At 38.6% G+C, this 22,074-nt stretch overlaps 1 protein-coding gene across 1 annotated transcript; it reads left to right on the top strand.

Moving 5' to 3' along the window:
- The first annotated feature begins 685 nt into the window (after window positions 1–685).
- LOC140243100 (monocarboxylate transporter 5-like) lies at window positions 686–4,256 on the top strand. The gene is made up of 4 exons (XM_072322833.1): window positions 686–930; window positions 1,437–1,577; window positions 2,410–3,339; window positions 4,087–4,256. The coding sequence occupies exons 1-4, from the start codon at window positions 732–734 to the stop codon at window positions 4,254–4,256; spliced, it is 1,440 nt and encodes a 479-aa protein (XP_072178934.1). The 5' UTR covers window positions 686–731.
- Window positions 4,257–22,074: the final 17,818 nt, after the last annotated feature.

Genomic DNA, 22,074 nt, shown 5'->3' with positions numbered 1-22,074 from the left:
AAATAGAGCTAAGATGTTATATTCTAAGACCCTGAGCTAGTATTTAGACGGTTTAATCATATTGGGTGTTATGAATTATTGGGTGTTATGTATTTTTTTTTTTTGGGGGGGGGGAGGGGACATACTATATAATATACCCACATGTAATTTCGTATATTTATGTGCAAAACAAGCGAAAGTGATGGTTTAAAATATAATTAGTGTATGCAAACAATGGGACCAATCTATATTCTGATTATGACTGGATTTTCAGGATTCAACACAGTTGAACATGATCACAAAAGGTCCTCATGTTAAAGTTTAGTTCCACAGCATGTTCAAGTTGGCATTAATGAATGACTGGTGATAACAAGCAGAATGGAGGTGGTCACATACAAATCGTCCCAGAGGTATACAGTAAAGCCGCGGTACTTATAAGCTCTAATGAAGGGGAAAAAGTGAAACTCGAAATTCTGTAACTTTTGTAGGTTCGACCTCTACGACCTGACTCCCTGTGATTGGTTGAAAACCAAGTTTAACGTGGTGTGATCAACGGTACTTTTCAAGAAAGAGACCACAATTCATGTAAGTGTCGTGTGATATCGACATGTTTTGTTTTGTTTTTTTCTTGTAACATCGATTAAAAGATCCCGATAAGCAATTCCAACCACTCTTTGTTGTTTTCTCTATCACTCTAGATAAATGCTGTGCCCATTTTTTTTTCCAAAGAAGAAACTTTGCATTCGCACACCATGGGCGTTGAATTGAAAGAGTCGCAAGACAGATGGAAGTATGTCGTGATGGGGGCCAAGTTTTGCCTGGATTGCCTCACCCAGGGCCTGCTGAAGGCCTTTGGGGTCTTGGTTCCTCCCCTGGTCCAGAAACTCGACACAGATTATGGTACTATCGGATTCATGTTGGCAATGGAGCTGACAGTATTTTTCCTAGCCTGTGAGTACAATCATGACAATATGTATGAATTCATGCCAAAATAATATGGGCTTCTTTAAGTGTCTGTATGTCCACAATGATAATTTTTATTCTCTGTCAAGATATGATATTTCATATGAGGAAATGGAACGCTTCATGGTGCTCCATTTTGTAATTACATGCTTTCTCATGTTTTATGTATCAAAAAGTTATCACGAAATGCAATCTCGTCAATTTTCTTTATATAGGCCTACATCTATAAGATAATCACATCTATACGTCGAATTTTCATACAGAATGGTTAGCCAAGAATATGCACAAAGCTTTGCTGTTTGGTGTATGTTGGTGTTTTTTCTCTTTTTTGTTTATTTGGTGTTTTTTTTATTATTCAGGTAATGTGATTTGAGCATGACGAGACCATAAGATTCATCATTGTTCATTATCAACTGAAAAATGAGGTGTAATTGTGGGTACCGGTATTTCCAATTGCTATAAAGGTGACATTCTGATTGTCATTGAATTTTCAGGTCCACTTTCAAGCTTGGTAGGTCGGAAGATTCCCCCCAGAACCATGTGCATTGTGGGAAGCGTGGGTGCGTCCGTTGCGATCATGATGTCAGGGTTTTTAAGCTCGACGCTGTGGTTTGGTGTTGCAATGTTTCTCACAGGTAAGATAATTTGCCACTTCATCATCTTGATCAGAAAACTACTAGTATGGGGATTCCGACCTTTAAATCAACACAATGAACGTTCAGTTTATCAACCATTCAGTAAATAGGTGCTATGTTCTTTGATGTATAGCAGTCGATGGCTAGCAACTAAGTGAAATGTCAGAACATGGAGCTATGCTACTCCATGATAACAGCGTCTCTTTCTCGTCTGTTTTCGAAATTATATTTTGAGTACGATTATTTCCTAAATTATATGGATTTGTTTTAATGTCGTGCACTGTTGTTGTTGTTGTTGTTCATTTTCCATCCGTGAAGATGGCTGGATAGCCCATATTCAGCTACACTAAGCTGGTCTTCCATGGGGTCCAGTTGGATGTGGGGTGGGTCCACTTCACCGGGTTAGACACCCTGCACTTTACGATGAATGAATGAAGCGGGATCTTTTACGTGCATGAGCTGTGACTCTCTCATACACGGGACCTCCATTTTATGTCCTATCCGAGGGACAGAGTGTTTTGCCTCTTGCTAGAGGGGGCGGTATGTTTACACACAACATTGCTCAGTCCAGACTCGGGTTCGAACCCGGGCCGCGTGATCGTGAGGCAGACGCGCTACCGACTGAGCCAACTCACCGCCCTGTGGGTGATGTTGCTGTCAACGTATATTTGAAAAGCAATGAATGGAACCAACATCTTAGTTTTATTATGTGTGTGTAGTAAATATTCGGCTGAACTGTAAAACATTTCCTGATTATTCAGTACATTGTAGTTATATTTCGTGAAAATAGTGTAAATCATAAAGAATGATATTGATTTTATATCACCCACAGGATTTCTCAGTTCTCCCATCAACCAGATCTCGCATGTCGTCTTACACCAGTATTACGGAGAAAGATTTGGATACGCAAACTCTATGTGCCTCATGGGATGCCTCGCGGGTGGCATAGCATTCCCCGTTCTCACCTCTTCCTTGCTGGAGTCGTATGGACTTGAGGGCGCCCTACTTTGTATCGGAGGCGTGTTTCTGAATTGTGTACCTATAGCTATGACACTACGACCCCCATCTGACTTTGTAGAAGCAACTTGTCCGGTGCCTCTTGTAGACGACACACAAAAATGCAGTACAGAGGAACAAGAACCTTGTCTACCGTCAAAGGATAGTGACAATGTGATGGAACTAAGTTCGTTAGAAACTCCGTTGCCTCCCGATTCTGATCCCACTGAAAACAGTGAAACTGAACCTTCGTTGTCCATGTGGGGGAGGTGGTGGCATTTGGTGTGGGTCCAATTGGGAGTAAAAGCGCTAGTGCAGGAGTGGGCCTTCACTGTTCTCTTCATGCCGTGTAAAGTCATTCTGCAAGTTGCCATGGTGAGTTGGACCCTCTTCGTTGTATCATTTGGAATGTCGAAGGGCTACGAGGAACCGGAGGCAGCGTACCTACCCCTTGTTGGGTCCATTGGAGGGTTCATCTTCCAAGGACTTATCACCGTCATATTGCACTACAGGCAAAGTTGGGGAGCGGCCCTATTTATCATTAACATGATATCACTTGCAGCAGCGATGTGCCTGTATCCCGCCCACACCAGCTTCGCCTATCTGCTCGCATGTTCGTTCTTTGCCGGTGGCGGTATATTCGCCGGCTTTGCTGCGTCCTACGCCGTCCTTGTGACGTACGTCTCGGAAGCAAACTTCACCGGAATGCTCTCCACAAAACTCTTCATAACCGGAATCGGGGTCGTGGTTTCCGGATATGTTACAGGTAAGTAGATGGCATGTGTATAAGATTATGTAATATATGCACGACGACCTCAATGTCTTGTCTCCCAACTTCTTTTTATTGATACTTTCTTCCCTCTCCCAGCTGCAGGCACCCACATTATTTTCTACTTAATGCTGTCCGTATGACGATCTTGTTAGTGTTTTCTCTTTACTTTCTCTTTGTTGTGTGTGTTGTGTGTGTGTGTGTGTGTGTGTGCACGCATGTTTGTCCAGGTGTACTTGCGTGTGTGCAGTGTGTGTGTTAGTGAGTGAGAGTGTGCGACTTCTGTAATGGGGACTCACCCCCATAAGCATCTACTTTTCTGTCGGTTCCCCCGCACTTTCTTTTTTATTTTCCAATTCAAATATGTCGTACTCCAGAATGTATCAGTCTGTAAACATTGAATTTCCCCCTCCCCTCCCCCCCCCCCAAAAAAAAATACTATTCAGTGATTTTTAGGTGTATGTCACTCGCGCAATTTGTATGGAAACTTAATAACTAATGCCTGAATGTGTGTAATATGTGCGTGTGCCTGGTCGTCGGTACAATGCGTAATTTCATGTGCTCCCACGTTGCCAACTTAACAAAGAAAGAAACGACGAGATGTAAACATGGTGTTCCATTACAGCAATAAATTTTAGCTAAGCTGTGTGTAATATCTTTTATTAGTATACAATCAATATAGTATTTTGATGTTGATAGAGTCGAACTTTCAAACCTCCTTCCCTTCTCTCCGCCATCTTGAAGGGAAACTCTATGACGTCACGGGCTCCCTTGACGTTGTCTTCCGAATCGTTGGTGGGATGTGTGCAGTCACGGTTCTTTTAACTGTAGCTCTCGTGTCTCTCAAGAGATACCAGAAGGAGAAGGCACCCAAGGCCGTGGAATCTGGAAGTGGTCTTGGAACAGTCGTCTAAGGCGTTGGCTGCCTTGTTTGCCCATCAGCTCCGCGAAGACAAAGACGATTTTTTTATCTTATTTTTTTTTTTTTTTTTTTCATGATGATGATGGTTATTCCTCGGCACACCGAGCACGGTAACAGTCCGGATTTTTTTGTTGTGGTGCGCCAAAAGGAACCAGTCTGGTTCCAATACAGTATCACTTCCCCGCTAATAATTTTGTTACAAAATAGATCTTCGATTGCTGATTTTATTGCTCTTGATTTTGACATGAGAATGAGATTTGGAGTCCTTTTGTATCGATTTATTGTTTGTTTGGGTTTTTTTTCTTTGTAAACAGAACCAGACATGGTTCATTTTGGCACATCATTGCAAAAACCGGAGCATTGCCATTTTCGTGCTCGATGTGCCGAGGCCGTGAGACTGAGAGAATTAGAAGATAATAATTATAATTAGTATAATGGTCTTCCTAAACAACAAGTACAAGCACCTTCATGCCAGCAGTGTTTTTAAGATATTCTTGTCATGATTGAGGCTCAGGCATACTCATGTTTGCATCTTGGTCAGGAGAGACAATTTAGGTAAAATATCTTGTCTAACGTGTGTAACACTTACTAAAGATGCTGATATAGACTTCAAGACGATAGGCTGGATTCGAACCTTAATTATAATTATGCTGTTTAAGATTAATGTCAGTCATTTTGTCAACTGAATACATGTACCACTGTGCTCAGATGAAGTACGTGACGTCAAGACTTATGCTACGGTCACAACCCCCAAAATCAGCCTGCTCGGCGACCGGTCGGCGAGTTTTTAGCCAAAACTGGTCGGACAACGACCGGTGACCGACCAGTGACCGACCAGGTGCCGCTGATTTTTAGGGCATCGGTCGGTCGCCGCGGAAGTTTTAACGCGGAGTTAAAATTTCAGCGGCGACCGACCAGTTTCACTCGCTGCCCAAAATACGCTCGGTGTCCGAGCAGGAACCGCCCAGGCACTGACCTAACCGAGCGGTCGCTGCCGAGCGATTTAGGGAACAAAAATAATAGAGACAAAAATGACAACAGCACAGAAGAAAAAACCAAGAGAATAGATCGAGCGGTCGCCGTCGAGCGATTTATGGACTAAAAATGTTCAGATAAAAATGACAGAGGCACTGAAGGAAATCAGGGCCTAGATGGAGAAGATAATCTAGCGCAATGTGAAAGAAGCAGGGGGAGGGATAAGAGGCAAGGAAACCCCACTAACATCTTAGCATCTCAACATCTCGGCAACAAACATGAGGGACATTGAAGTCAGAGGCAACCACTTCGGGGCAAAAGAGATGAAAACTAAAAGTTAGTGTCGATATGTCGACGTAGTAAAATATGGTTTGGTTACCTCATCATTCATTAAATGCCTATTGATTGAAGAAGAAATGAATAACAAGAGATAGGGGAAATTAAAATATGAAATTAAATAGGAATAGAAAAATACTGTAAAATATAGAAGCAAAAAAGATATTTTGGAAAATTCTAATCTATTCTAATCTTTGTTCCATGTTGGGTATTCCTCCCTTTTGTTGTATTTCCTAATTTCTAGTTATCTGTGGTATCACGTAGCTGAGTTTTGTTAGTTGATAATTTAACTCTTAGATCTTTTGCCTCGAGTTTTCTCTTAACTGATTAATTAATTAACGCATCACAAATCACACAGGTACATTAATAAACACAGGTAGCTCGTGAGAAATTTCCGGCAGAGACCGGCGGGTGGCCGTCGGTACGCCTACGGGTCACCGGTAGATGACCTATCGATCACCCGTCGGTCGCTGAGCGATTTCGCAAAAATCGGCCGGTGGCCGGTGGGAGATCGTCCAGTTGCCGATGGGGCATGGCTCGGTGACTGCTCGGACTCTGCTCGTTGCAGATCCCCATATTTCGCCAAAATTTTACTGAAATCGATCGGTGACCGACGGGAAATCGACAGGGCACTGCTCGGTCATCGCTAGGGTTTTACAGCCTGCTCAACATCTCCAAAAACTGTTGAGCGGTGCCAAAATTTCAGCAGCGACCGAGCAGGCTACAAATCGGTCGGTCGTCGCTCTGAGTTGTGACCGTAGCCTAAGAGTGCTTTTGTCTTTTCCCTTTCGACTGTCTTTCTGTTTTGCGTCAAGTCATGATATTCCACACTGCATATTCGCTACAAGGGCAAGCGAAGTTTTTATACAGCCAAACTAACTGGCAAGAACATACGCAAAGTACATGCAAAGGTCATTTACTCGTACATTTACACAACAGAATTCACACCAATGCGGATTTAGTTGCTACGTGAGATCTTGTCGATTATGTCGGTATCGATGTGTTGTATTGATACTATTGCAAAATGTTCTTCGTCTTTTCTCTTTGTACAGTAGGTGTTACCAAAAAAAAAAATCCCTCTTTCGGAAACTATACATCAGATAACACTGTCATTGACACGAGTAATAACTGAATAAGTGTACAATTTAGTTGGAGGTGATTTGAATATTAATGAGAGCATGAATCAGTTTCGTTAAATTTTATGATTAATTCTAAAGCTATAGTTCCAGATTTTGGGCAAATTTGAACCTTCTGTACAAAATTTTACTTTGCACAAGAACAGATGATGTATATGTGAGTGTGTGCTTACAATGACCCTGAACAATAGACATGAATACCACGAATACCACCTTTTCAGAGCTCTGCTGACTAGGTTTCTGGACTCTGGACTCCAAGGCATAATTTGATATGAATACTTTAATTCGTGATTAATTGCCCTGGGCACTGCTAGTCTGAATTCATGGTAAAGGGTAAAATGCATGCGCATGAAAAAAAAAAAAAAAAAAAAAAAAAAAAAAAAAAAACATGTTTTCATGTGCTTGCATTCACTTTATTTCAGGATGAATACAAACTATCTGTGATAGTGGAAATTCTCATGAATATGAAATAGAGCGTTCAAACCCTGGCCATTGTTCAGATCCATTGTCGGAATGTTAACTACGCACTCCCATGCACACCAATTGGCCCCTGTGCAAAATCAATGTTTTGTGCAGACTCGGTTGAAAATAGAGCAATATCTGAAACTTAACTCATAACCGTGCCTGTGTTATCTGATATATAGTTTTTAAAATATTAAGGATCAAACGTAGAAAATGTTTTTGTAACACCTAGTACTTTATAGGTGCTACACAAAAAAATCCCACTCTTGATGCTTAATAGCTCGAAAACTATTATTATCAGATAAAATTGTCATTGACATGGGTAATAGCTGAAAAGTGTACAATTTAGTTGGAGGTGATTTGAATAAACCTCTATCAGTTTCATGAAATCCATGATTAATTTCAGAGTAAAGCTATGGTCGCAAAGGTTCGTACGAACGATGCGTTCGTACAAATGTCACTGTTCGTACGAATTCTGGAGTTCGTACGACCGCCTTACGAAGAGAGAGTTTCGTACGAAATTTAAAAAGATCTTAAATACGAACTTACGCACCTTCTACGAACGGTCTACGAACGCTGGTGTTCTTAAGAAGATCTTACGAATTGTCCAAAAATCGTTCGTACGACATTCGTAGCAATTCTTAATGGCATTTGTGACCGAGCCATTAGGTTCCAGATTGTGGTCAAATTTTAACCCTCTGTACAAACTGAACTTTACACAGGAACTAATGATGTGTATGTGAGTGTGTACTTACAATGACCCTGAACAATGGACCTGGACACCACCTGTCAAGAGTTCTGCTCCAAGGCACATGAATGCTGTATTAATTATGCATGATGGATTGCCCTGGGCACTGCTAGTCTGAATTCCTAGCAAAGGGTGAATGCACACGCACGAATACACTGTACCACATTTTCATAGCTCTGCTGACTAGGCTTCTGAACTCTTGCTCCAAGGCATATGAATGCTTTAATTCGTGATTAATTGCCCTGGCACTGCTAGTCTGAATCCATGGTAAAGGGTAAAATGCATGCGCATGAAAAACATAAACACATGTTACCATGTGCTTGCATACACCACATTTCAGAATGAATATACAATGTAGTAGCTGTGATAGTGTAGTTCCTCATGAATAAATAATGGAGCAATCAAATCCTGGTCATTGTCCAGGACCATTGTCTGTGTGTCAACTACACACTCCCATACACACCAATAGACTTCTGTGCAAAGTTAAAGTTTTGAACAGAGGGTTGAAAATAGAGCAAAATCTGAAACCTAAGTCAAAAAAAAAATAATGCTTAGTCTGATGAAACTGAATTATGCTATCATTTTTAAGTCACTTCAAACATTGTACACTATTCACCTATTGCTCATATCAAAAAATAATGTATAAAGGATGCCCAAGTGCATTAAAGGAGAACTCCGGATGATTTTCAGACTTTAACATTTGAACAACTATAAATTAGTTAGACTGAGTATAGAGTTTCAGAATTTTTAATGATTGGGATGAGGAATGAGAATGTTTTCAAAATTTATAACAAATTGCAATGAACAAGGATGATGACATGGCAGCCTCACCATAAGAATGAATGAGTTGGGGCTCAAGGAAGCAGAACAAAAGAAAAAGGCATGCGTAGATTCATCACAGTTGAACTTGTTGAGCAAGCGGTATTGTGATGGAATTACACTGCTACATTTCTGAAATATGTGAGGCTCTGATGTCATCAACATTGTTCAATGTAATTTGTGTAAGATTTTCAGTTTGTTGGTTTCTCTGCTCAAGGACCACAATAAATTCCATGAATCTATACATGGAGCTGTCGATTTATGTACTACATGATGTGAAATTATGAAAATCGTCTGGAATGCCCCTTTGAAAATTCGTCACGCATGTTCTTATTGAAGCTGTTTGTGAAGGCTAATTATACTTGTTATTAGTTAATGACAAGGATATCGATTCTGTTTTCTTATTTGATTTATGATCTCTTTTTTTTAATTTCTGAGTGATAATTTTTGTTTTGATTTCTCTTCTTTCCAAGATTTTTTTTTCTTTCTACGATTTACTGTTTTTGTATTTTATTCTGCCAAGAGTGTTGCAACTGATTGACAAAAGTGTTGTTTATATATTTTTTCTCTCATCTTTTGTTTCGCTGTAATGATTATTGTTTATGTATTATCTTATACGTTGATTGTACCACATCATGTTTTTCTGTATGTCATGCGGACTTGCTGAAAAACAGCCTGACGGCTGAGTGCAATTAGTATGTGTATTTTAACCCGTGTTTATATAAAACAAACAACAACAAGTACGATATCAGTTTAGATTTCAAAAACACTTTGTTGACCTTTTCTAATTTCTTGAACTGACGGATCTGTATATTCAATACATTTAATTTCAATTCATTTATTTTCATGCTTCTTTTTCCAAGAGAACATAACACAAAAAATTTAATCAGGAATTGAATCACAAACGAATACATTCGACTTTGCAAAGGATAAATGATACAGATAAAGATATACAAGCCATATGCATCCATACTGGCGAAAATACAAAGTTATGTTTCAGTTGAGAAAAAAAAATTGATAGGTCCACTAAAAGCAAGCTTGTATATTGTAAACCACTCACGGGAAATTTTTTGTGAAATACTTATTTGCAAATACTTAGCACAAATAATTTTATAGTGTAAGACAAGACGGAACAAAACAGGAGAGAGAAACACAACAACAACATGACACAACTTGGGGAAAAAAAAAAGAATGCTTACGCTGAACGAGGAAACGGAAGAGGGAATTGAAGAGGTGCTTCAGACAGCTGGTGGGTGCACACAGCCGTGCAAGGATTACATAATAATGAATTCAGATATTGATTGATGGATGATGAACCCTTTGGTTAGTGAGTATCGACAGCGGTGGACAATAGTGCCCCAATGGAAAGTGTTCGAATTTTGTCCAGTTGTTGTAGGTCCATGGTGAGACTTGGCTGATAGAAAAAGAAGATTATCAGAGAAGGTTTACGAGAAAGAATTTCAACTTCCACTTTAATGAATACAAAGAAGCCAGTGGAGATTTTTTTATTTCACAACTTAATGAATTCCAGAATATAGTGCCTTTGTACAGTAGTGTATATAAATGCATTCTGAGCCAATAAAGTTCTCAGGAGGGGTAAATGAAACTCACTAGATTGCCTAATGTGATAATTACGAAAAAAAAAAATGATTGGTAAAAACATATATAATATTTCATTTACACTCGTGTATTGTATTGTCATATTATTGAAATTACACATCTTCTGTTTCATTTATTGGGTTTAATTATTATCATGAGATTATATTGTGATGTGGTGTTTTATTAAAAGATGTTAGATAAGTTTTTGGTATTGGTGATGTTATATAGATAATGTTAAAGTTATGAGGTTAATGAAAATTACATATTGGAAATATAATATAAATTGGGATGTATAGATGAGATATTGTTTGGTTTGTACATGTAGTAGTGATGAAGGAAAGTATATTAATGAATATATGAGTTGAATGATTGTATAAACGTGATATATGATATTTTCTTATTGATAATTTTTGTAAAGTTGTAGATGTTGGGTTAATGTACAGTTGTATTATGTTGTTATGGTGTATATGTTATTGTACGAGTTAGTGTCATTTGTATCATGTGATATGTCTGTGGTGTGCCTGTGTTTGTTTTGTTGAGATATCCAATGTACAAAGAATTTCAAGATTGGACAATAAAGTAGGCCTAATCAATTCATTCGATCAATCAGTCAATCAATCAATCAATCAATCAATCAATTAATTAATCAATCAATCAATCAAGCAATCAATTAATTTTATTTTTAAATAACTCACACACTCGCTGCTCGTGCATGCATAATCATAGTTGTTTTATGTAGGTCCTATATGATACACCACAATACTGTCATACAAATGAATGTGCACTGATGCAGGAACATTATGTTTATGTGAGTATGCGTGCCTGGTTATAGGCCCTGTATTTTTTCTTTCGCACTATTTATGATTGCGTGTATACGTGTCTTTAGCAGGGCCGACATGTAATCGAGTACATGAACCCGCTAAAGAGTGCGATGATGATTTAAAGTGCAAAAGACAACACGGAAAGCACTAGAACGACGGTAGGAAATAAAATGACATTAATTAACTACCCTCATTCCTTTCCGCTGTTTTTCGCTTTTTCTGATTCAATTACTGTATGTCACATACGATAATGAACGTCCCACGCAACAGACAATGATATCCTCGTTTAAGAAAAGATTTCCCTTTGTTGTGCTTGTGAAATTTTGCAAAGCAAAGCGCGGTTTGGAAGTGTTCCAGTTTACACTCGTGTTCAATAATGTGGTCTGGTGATTTCCACCTGCCAGTTGTAGAGTTGAAGAGGTGACTCTGGCTTACTTCGGCTATAGTCGCGTGACCATTACCCCGTTGGTGGCGCGTGTCCGCTCAAGTCTCGCTGACCAGGGTGAACAAGTTTTCTTTAGTTTATCAACTGAGTGCATGAATAACTTGAAATCTGTATCGGTTTATTCCAGTCACGTCTTAGAAACAACAATAGCAACACTAACAACAACAACAACAACACCGCCAACAACAACTGATGACTACAACAATAACAACAACAGCAAGGAAAGGAAAAGAACGGTTAAATTGCGGTTGCCAGAGTCGGTGAGCAAACTGAACTGTCTCTGCGGCTTTAACAGTCATTGACAGTCATGCAATGTGGGCCTACAGTGTAAAATCAAATACAATCAAACCTGTCTTAGCGGCCACATCTCTATAGCGGCCACTGAAAAATCCCTGCAGGAAATTGCTGTATCATAGACCCTTTATATAGCGGCCACCTGCCTAACGCGGCCAGTGGCCACTAATTTTTGTATCCCGTGGTGAATATCTACTTGCGTATAGCGGCCAAAAAAAAAAAAAAAAAAAAAAATAGCTGAACCGTTAAATCAGCCGTGAATACGATGTCTTTTATATTCATTGCGTGAATTCTACCGATTCCTAGCTCAGTCACAATCACACAGACACGACTGACAAAATTAATACAGCTCTTTGCCACGTAAAGCTGTCTTACCACTAACTTGACTTTGGATCTAGGATTTGATTTGATTTGATTTGATTAGGTAATGAGAGGATCCAGTAATGCCGCCCTGAATATATGCTACAAAGGCAGATTAGACAACTCCTATATAACATTGTAGAATTTTACTAAAATGCCGGCTAGTTAGTGTTTAAGTCCCTATGAATAAGGACAATGATACTTGTCTAGGTATTGTTTTTTGTTTACGTAAGCTTCACACATGATCATGAATCTCCATCGAACTCGGCACTCGTGAACCCCGTTCATGCAAACCGGTACGAACCAGAACATGCAGTTCCAGCCTCAGGCCCAAAATTTTGTGAAAAGAAGAGAAGAGGCAAAGTAGATAATAATAATGATAGTAAAATGAAGTGAATTATATGACAAATATCCCCATAAACTTATTTGCTGGTTGTTGTGTTGTTGTTGTTTTTTAATAACATACGGTATTTTCTGCTATCATAAAGTGCAAGTATTGAAATTCAAAATGGCCACCAACCTGTCTATAGCGATCGCCTGTCATAGCGGCCACCTTTGTTGTTTGCCTTGGGTGGCCGCTGTAGGCAGGTTTGACTGTCTTATATGTACAGGAAGATCGCTTGATCATTCTCTGCTTTTGAGACCAAACCTTTCTCGTGCTAGAGACTTGAATCCACGAGTATCAAAATGTATTTGGACTTTATTCATCATCCACACTGTACTCTACCGCAAACCTCTCTTGGTCAAATTAACTCTTGTTTTCAAAAGCATGTCGACTCGAATATTGAAGTGTACGACAGTGTTACTTGATGAACAAAACAAAAACATTGAATAACTAGAAAAGCACTCTGAGAGCGCAGACCTCCACCAAGCAGCTACTTTCCACCGATGATCTTGCTCTTCCCAAACAGATCAGTGATTTCCACAAAATCGCCCGATTTCCCAATATATACTGGACAGCAAAAGAAAGTACCCACTTCTGTCAAAGGCCGCACACAAAAATTCACCCCCTAGAAATACATATATGTACATATATATATATATATATATATATATATATATATATGTATATATATATATATATATATATATATATTTTTTTTTTTTTTTTTTTTTTTTTTTTTTTACACAGGTGTGCTACAGTGCCCCTTACTAATCACATGCACATAAGCAAGTGAATGTCTTCATGACAAAGAAGAACTTGACATGCACAGCATCTTGGACTTTCCACCACGCAAAAATGGCCACTGAATGGACAACATTTTTAAACATCCAACATCCAAGCTCTGCAGGAGGAATGGACAGAACTTCCCCAGGACTACGCCAGACAGCTTGTTCAGAGCATGCATCAGAGATGCCTGGAATGTGTCCAGGCACGAGGAGGACATACACATTATTGAAAATTGATATTTGTGACTGCTTTTTTTCGTCCTGTGACACTATTTTTTGCGTAAAACTGATAAGGCTCATTCCGTTACATTTTGTGACTTTTGATTCAGTGACCAAGATGCTGTGCATGTCATTTTTTTTCTTTGTAATAAAGGTAATCGCTTGCTATTTGGTATGTGATTACTAATGGATATTGCAGCATACCTGCGTACAAAAATTGCTTATTTCTAGGTGGTGAATTTTCAGTGTGTGCGGCCTTTGACAGAAGTGGGTACTTTCTTTTGCTGTCCAGTGTAGAAGCCTTTGTAACGTCATAAACCCTCAGCTGCACGGCGCGCCTCGCCCTCTATAATACTAAGTAGTAGAATAAACTTTCAACTTTTCAAACTTTCAACAACTTTCAACTTTCAAAGAGCACACACTTCAGTGCGCGCATGCAAACCTCAAATACGCGCAGTCTGAACTCCCAAGTTCATTGACCCTACCTGCCAAAATATCAAAAATCCTTCATAAATTTCCCCAAAATTCTCGGATCACTACCAAAAGTTAATCGTTTGTTACTTGTGTCATTCTCAACATTTCTTGCAAGTTTCATCCAAATCCGTTTACTAGTTTTTGAGTTATTTTGCACACGGACAAACTAACTAACTGACGAACAAACCAACGGTAACGAAAACATAACCTCCTCCCGTGGCGCAAGTAACAACAAACAAATAGGCCTATAGTTTGAAGTTCTTGAAAAGTCGAGAAAGTTTCGAACAGAAACGAAAAGGGAGAAAGTAATACAGTGTAAAGCACAACCCCTCATTTATTGACACACTGGCAATCGATTTGTTTCGAGTATATTATTTCATAGGGCTGACTGGAACACAGCCTATAGAAAGCTCTTCAATAAAACATGTTCTCTTTATTTTTGTTTCGCCAACAGAAACTAACACAAAGCTTGAGTGTCCACCAAGTTGCTGGATACATAAGTCACCTGTTACGTTAAGGTTTAAATGTGATAATGATTAGTTCAGGATGCGTGATTCGTAAGGACAAAGAAAGACATGCCTACTCAAGACAGGACGGACAAAGATGTACAACTGCACAGAAGATGACAAAATACGCGCATTGTTTTCGATGGATATTTTGTGGTGTTTTGAAAGTAATTTATCATCACGTTAGCCTGAAATCGCAATAAGTTGGGCGCAAGGTTTGCGCGTTAATTTTGGTCTCGCTCAAACTCAATACCCTTGATCCTTGTGAAATCTTTACACCTTTGACCGCAATGTGAACTATCCAGAACTGTGAAAACAACCTTTAAAAATACCTGATTATTTCTCCGTATACACCTCGATGGAAATGCGACCAGTATAAGTTCCCCGCTGGAGGTATAGAAGTGCGAGAGGAAGATCTCAAACTTGACACAATCCCGCATCGAAAATGACACGTGCCACCAGAGCCTTGGAAGCCAAGAGAGCTAAAGCGGGGGTTAATGTGATTATGCGATTAACATTATTTTCTCTTCACAGCCCTCCGCTCGTGGCATATACGCAAACATCAGCGCATCGAGACAGGGATCTAAGAACCCCCCCCCCCCCCCATTTTTTTTTTTTCTTATCCGTCCCCCACAATGTTGGCCTTACCACTCCTTACAGGAGAGACAGCGCATATCATTATGTGCACTAGATAAACAGAAGAAAGAAAGCTACATTAAATTGGTTTTCAAATGGCTGAGATATCCAAAAAAGTGCTAAGAATAAAAGGCGACATGCCACAACTTTATTAGGATCTCTTTCTTTCACCTTGTTTTTGGATATCTCAGCCATTTCAAAACCGATTTTCATCGAATAACTTTTGATACCCCTTAGAACTGCATGCTCCTTGACATCTCATAGAGTGGTTTCTGAGTTACCTCGACCAGAACTGTACACACCCTTTAAGCGCAAAAATGTCAGCAAACTATAGTTCTACGCAATGTTACGATCTTCCCACCAGATTGGGGGGGGGGGTGACCCCCTCGCAATCCCCTCGAGATAATACAGTATTATGCTCGCCATGATGAGTGCGCTGTGTAGCCATCGACAATTTGTTTCTTGATGTATAATAATTATAGACAAAACATAACAGAGATACACTGATCGAGGAGGGGTAGGCATAGTTCTTGAATTGAGTCCTTTAAGAAAAACCAGGTCAGGGACAATAACAGGAGGATGAACACATTTTTGATTTCTGCCCACTTCTGTCTAAACTGTAGTGATACCTCCTTTACTCGGGAATTATAATTTTTGCAACCAAAGTAACGCTAATTGTTGTTTGTTATAGCTGGTGTATGTCCGCTGCCAGCAGCGTATGTATTCATAGGCAAGACATTTTTGGGGACAAATTATTTGTATAGGGCCCCATTTTTTTCTCTCTCTTCTTTATCGTTCTTTAAAACAACAACAACCCTTTACACCAGCATTGAAGCAGTGAATCACGTGATTTGCTCCTGCGCAGTTGGCGAATTTACTGCATTCCAGTAAGCTTTAAATGAATATGTTTAATGTCACCAAAATGTCTCTATTCAGTCCCGAATGAGTGAAACGTAGGCCTATATCTACACTGTACTTGCTGTTAAAGCGGAATTCCAGGTCAGTTATGTTAGTCTGATGTAAGAAAGAGTAAAACCAAACAAGACCTTTTAGTACAACAGTGCAAGGAAATTTGATCAATTCGAATAGATATTAGCGAAGTTACAAAATTGTGAGGTTTCGCTTATTTCTGTAGAACTGTACAGTTGTATGAATATGCAAATGAGTGAGCTGATGATGTCACCACCTCACAAGTTTTCATTGATTGTGTAAAAAAAAAAGTGATGTAATTAACTTTTTTTTTTTCTGTTATCATCGTGTAAAATATAGTATAACCTACCTGGCCGAATAACTTCAAATAATGATCAGTGATATATAAAAATCAGTATTTGAGACTAGGGCAAAGTTATTGTTTGTGCATTAAGAACTGGACGTTTCAGAATTTAATGTACAAACTATAATTAATGACAAGTTGTGAGGGGATGACATATTTATCCTTTCACTATCAATTTGCAAATATTCATATTGACTGTTCAAGAAAAAAAGAGAATAGCGAGATTTCAACATTCCAAAACTTCCTTACTTTTTTTTTCAGCCGATTTTAATCAAATTTTCATTGTAGTGCTTAAAAAACCCAAACAAACAAACAAACAAACAAACAAACAAACAAACAAAACCCCCTTCTTTCACACTTACCGTCAGCCGCGCTGGAAATTCCCTTTAACTATTATTCGTAAATTGAAAATCCTTTAATTAATTGAAAATTCGCGATGGATTGAAAAGACAAATATTGACATATTTTCTGTCAAAGACCGCCCCCGGGACCGCCCCTTCTTTCGATTCACCCTCTTCCGTCGTCGATGGCTTATCAGTAAAATTTCGTTCCTGATGGTCCCTGGGTTATTGTTCATGTATCGCAAAAAAAAAAAAAAAAAAAAAAAAAAAAAAAAAAAAAAAGCGCTAAGGGAAAACTGGCAGAGCGGGTTTCAGAAACTGGGATATTCTATACATACTATAAGGATAGGAGAAAGTTGCTTACTCCACACAGGAAAGAAAGGACGTGATTCTCGAGCATCCTGAGGTCAAGCTCTTTTTATCTTTCTCATCACTGCCCTATACCTTTAATGACTTTACAAGAAAAAACAACAACCTAGAAAGGGCAGTGACATCTTTGGATTGAAATACCTTTCCAAGTCCAAACCAAATAGGCTATGCATGGATAAAATGAGACAAGTATTAATAACCAAGGTCGCGGAAAGAGAAATGCGTAGAATATTGATTGCTTTGCGTTGGAATAATAAGTCTTGCAGGATAAAGTCGGGTAGGCCTACATGTTTTTAATAGTATTATCATTATTATTATCATTATTATTATTATTATTATTATTATTATTATTATTATTATTATTATTATTATCATTATTATCATTATTATTATTATTATTATTGTTATTATTATTATTATTATTATTATTATTATTATTATTATTATTATTCGGTAACGTTTTCCTTTAATTGGGATATGTCATTTCCACAGAAAGTTGTACATTGTATAAACGTATTTTTGTTTGTAGGCAGGAGTATACACACTGCGCTACAAAACATGTGACTGCGTACATGAAAGTTACCATACACGACGTGCCCGTGACGATCAATGACCAAGGAGTTACATGACGTACTATAGGCGACCTCGCCTAGTACCTCCTTGATAATGACGTTAATTCGATACACGATGTTTAATTGCGATTACAGTGGAGTCCCGTTATAACGAAGTCCTCGGAACCGGCAGTTTTCATTTGTTATACAGTGGACTCCCGTTATAACGAAGTCCTCGGGACCGGCAGTTTTCATTCGTTATATCGAAATTTCGTTAAAACCGAACAAGCAAGCAATAAAAAATGAACGCAGAGTGGATAATGTTGCAGCCTGAATTTTTACTTCGTTGCAACCGGGATTTCGTTATAACTGTGTTCGGTATAACGAGAGTCACTGTATCCTATTTGAGAACGTAAACTATAACAGAATAGGGTGGGGGTGTCAATTTCCAGCGTTTTTGTGTTCAACTTGAGATATGTGCCTTCAAATATATGACTAGCTCCACATGCATCCACTTGAAAACGAAAACTAACAGAATAGGGTGGGGTGTTCATTTCCAGCGTTTTTCGCTACATCTGTTACCGCTGATGTCACGAAACGGAGTGTGAATTCTGAAGCGTTTTAAATTTCTACATGGGCTCTTCTGCGTTTTTTGTCATGAAACTTACGTGTCTCTCTAGGCCATCATGAGAACTAGTTTTACCTTTGCTAATTTGCTGACATATAATTAGATCTAATAAATCTAACCAGATAAAGTGATGACAGCTGTGTGAAATGTATTGAGATGACAGTCAGAGACTAGCAATCGTAAAAGATTATTATTGTCCGCAATATTTATAAGCAGCACAAGAGATATCATCAATGTCATCGGTCAGCATTGCCAGTAGAAATGCTATAGGGAATGCCAGGCAGTGAGAGTCCGAGTTCAATTAGTCCGTTTGGGTTTCAGAATAAATGTCTTCTAACTTTGTTTTGAATTGTCCGACTCTTGCTGAAATTTTAGATTTGGGGGAACCTGTTTCATGTAGGACTAGTTATGGAGCAGTAACGTAGGGACCTAGAGGAGACATCTACAACGCCGTCAATAAAATCAAAAGAATAGAAATTTGCATCGCCGACTTAATTTTTGTTCGATGGTTACTCAAAAGTCACTGAAATTGATAGTCGAGAGCACCTTGAGCGGGTTCTTTGAATGCCGTTTGCGGCCATTTCACCCTGTTTGGCAAATCAGCCGTTTGATATATACATTTTATATCTAAAATCATAAGGGAGTATGTTAGGATATGCTTCAAAAATTGTTATTGTCGCCTTTCAGGAAAATTGCTAAAATAAACAGGTTAGCACGAAGGCCTCATTCACCCTCGTATGATAAACGTTTATGACATGCCTGGTTGAAAGGCTAACCGTCACGGATTTGTATTCTTCTTGTTTTCTTTTCTTTTCTTTTGCGTCACTTGCTTCATTCATGCACGAATTTGATACTTTTATTTAAACATAATTCATGTATTTCCGAACAGATTGGTTGCAGAGATTGGGGCGCTATTAGAAAAAAAAAAAAAGGCAGAACAGTTGTATAGGTACAAAATGTTACTATTGATACCTGCAACAAATAACTATTCTCTCAAATAATTCGCAAAGAATAGCAAATTTGATTGTTGATCATGCATACCATAATAATCGTCACAACGCATGAGATGACGGTATTTTTCTGTCCACAATAATAGGTGCACTTACAAATGGGCATGCTGATGAATTGTATTCAATCGAGCCAGATCTTATAATGAACGATCGTTATTGTGCTGCAGGTATAGGCCTAGCAGACCTAATGCATGCTACAAGGGCAACGAGATCACTAGCTTTTCATGTGATCACCTACAGAGTGATTATTTTGAGCTGTCCCTCTGAGCTTTAGGACGTGATCATGCGCAGGCACCCAAATGTGTTTGAATTAAGTTTGTAAATTTCAGAGAATGACGATATTATAGACTATGTAGTATTTAGGCGTATTATAGTTTTTTACTATTCTTAATTCCTTTGTGTGCTTCGAGTACCAATTGGAACAACTCCATGGCATAATGTAGGCCTACACATTCTCCGACTCTCTGTAATTCACAAAAAAAGGTTAAAGGGGAAATCCAGTCCAAGTATAATAAGGTAGTCGGATAAGAAATAGTAAGATATTACGAGTTCAATGGTATAATTTAGATCGAAATTGGATGAAAAATAAGGAAATTATGACATTTTGAAGTTTCGCTATTTTTTTTCCAGGAAACAGTTCTTGAACAGTCAATATGAATATGCAAATGGCAAAGTGAGCATGTCATCCCCTCACAACTTACCATATAGTTTTTACTTACGATTTTGAAATTTCTAGTTTTTCATTCAAACGCAATTATGCCCGAGGCTCTTTTTGGTAGCTCCATGGTCTATCTGATCACTGTTTTGAAGTTATTCAACCAAGAATAACATCATGTTTCAGACTTCATTGACAGAAATATTGAATTATCATCATTTTTTTTTTTTACACGATCAAGGGAAAATTGTGAGGGTATGACATGGTTAGCTCACTCATTTGCATATTCATATTCACTACACAAGAACTGTTTTGCAGAAATTAGCAAAACTTCCAAATGCCATAACTTCCATATTTTTCATCCAGTTTCAGTCAATTTTTTCCGTTGAAGTCGTAAGACTTTACTCTCATTTTTCATCAGACTAACATATTTGGACTGGATTTCCTCTTTAACAGAGAAAAGCCGTAAACACTTTCATCTGTTCCAGGTTCTGCCGGTATGCGTCTTGTAAATAACGACTAAATATCAACTGAACAGCTGAAGCAACGAAACTACAACAACAACAACAACAATAAAAACGATGATGTATTGGATTTCGCTATTTCTCATGCAAAGGGTATCAACTGAGTGAAGATATGCCGAAAAAACGAGGCATGCCACGAGACCGACACCCACGAGTCATACAGGCCACGATTTCGACATTAAAAAATCAAGATCCATGGGTCATAATACAGCCCACGAGTCATACAGCTCGTGGCTTCGACGGTATATAGGCAAATTAGGCTATGAGTTCGACACTTTACTGGGTAAAAATAGCCCACGAGTTCGACGTTACAACACAGAGCTTTAATAATGTGTCCGTCTCGTGGGTCTTGTTTGCTTTAGCGTTGAACTCATGGGCTGTTTGGCTCGTGGGCTGTATGACTCGTGGGTGTTGGTCTCTTGACATGCACCCTATAAAAGACACTCCTTTATTGCGAGAGAACCTAATATGCCATCATCAGCCCTCCTGAACGGAGTTGAAGTCGACAGAAATCTTGATGACTATAAGGACCGAAGTTCAAGGGATAGTACCGGGAGATGAGAATTGGGCTTTTAACTTTTTGTGAGATACCAAGAAAACACTTATGAAATAATATAGAGAATATAATAACAGAGCATACCATTCTAAGAGGAATTCAAAGTTTATTTGATGAAAATTAGGTTTGAAATGACTGAAACATCAAAAAAAAAAAGCGATCGTAATAGAGTGTGGGTCCCACACTTTATTAGAATCGCTCTGTTTTGGATATCTCGGCCATTTCAAAGCCAATTTTGATCAAATAAGCGTTGAATTCGTCATGGAATTACATGCTCTTTCATATTTCATAAGAGGTTTCTCATTATCTCACCAAAAAAAAAATGTTAGAAACCTGAAATTAGGTCTCAACCAAAACTGTACGATCCCTTTAAGCTAATCGTTCTACCTGTACACTGAAAAAAGGCGCAATATACAGTGTTGTGATTGATTCATTCGTGATGACTGCTTGATTTCATTTAAGTTAATGAATACCACAAATATTGGAACAATGAGGGATGGATATTCTTTCCTTGATGACCATTTACTACACGTATCTTTTACCTTCAACACGCATATTTACTGTACGGAAAATCCATGCGTTCACGTGTCATACATGAGCTCGCGACATCTGAACTGAATGAATAGCGTCGACCATATATGGGCGTGTCTATTTGGCGGCCAGGGTACTCAACTGACCTCTGATAATCTAGGGTTTTGTGGTATAGTTTTTACTGAATTGGGGCTTCGGGTTTCCAACTATTTTGTGAGATGATCAGAAACCTCTTATGAATTATGAAAAAGCATATTATCAATGATTCTAAGAGGAATTCAAAGTTTATTTGATGAAAAGTTTATTTGATGAAAACTGGTTTTTGAAATGGCTGCAATATCCAAAAACAGAGAGGTCCTAATGAAAGTTGAG

This window comes from Diadema setosum, chromosome 19 (genome assembly GCF_964275005.1).
Source record: "Diadema setosum chromosome 19, eeDiaSeto1, whole genome shotgun sequence".
Classification (NCBI taxonomy): domain Eukaryota; kingdom Metazoa; phylum Echinodermata; class Echinoidea; order Diadematoida; family Diadematidae; genus Diadema; species Diadema setosum.
The sequence above is the reverse complement of the archived record's forward strand: the minus strand, read 5'-3'. Positions and strand labels throughout refer to the sequence as shown.

Bases quoted from the DNA above. Each gene is read 5' to 3' on its own strand.
- LOC140243100 (XM_072322833.1), top strand. From the start codon at position 732: ATGGGCGTTGAATTGAAAGAGTCGCAAGACAGATGGAAGTATGTCGTG. The intron at 931-1,436 runs GTGAGTACAATC...TTGAATTTTCAG, and splicing joins GACAGTATTTTTCCTAGCCT to GTCCACTTTCAAGCTTGGTA. The intron at 1,578-2,409 runs GTAAGATAATTT...TATCACCCACAG, and splicing joins TGTTGCAATGTTTCTCACAG to GATTTCTCAGTTCTCCCATC.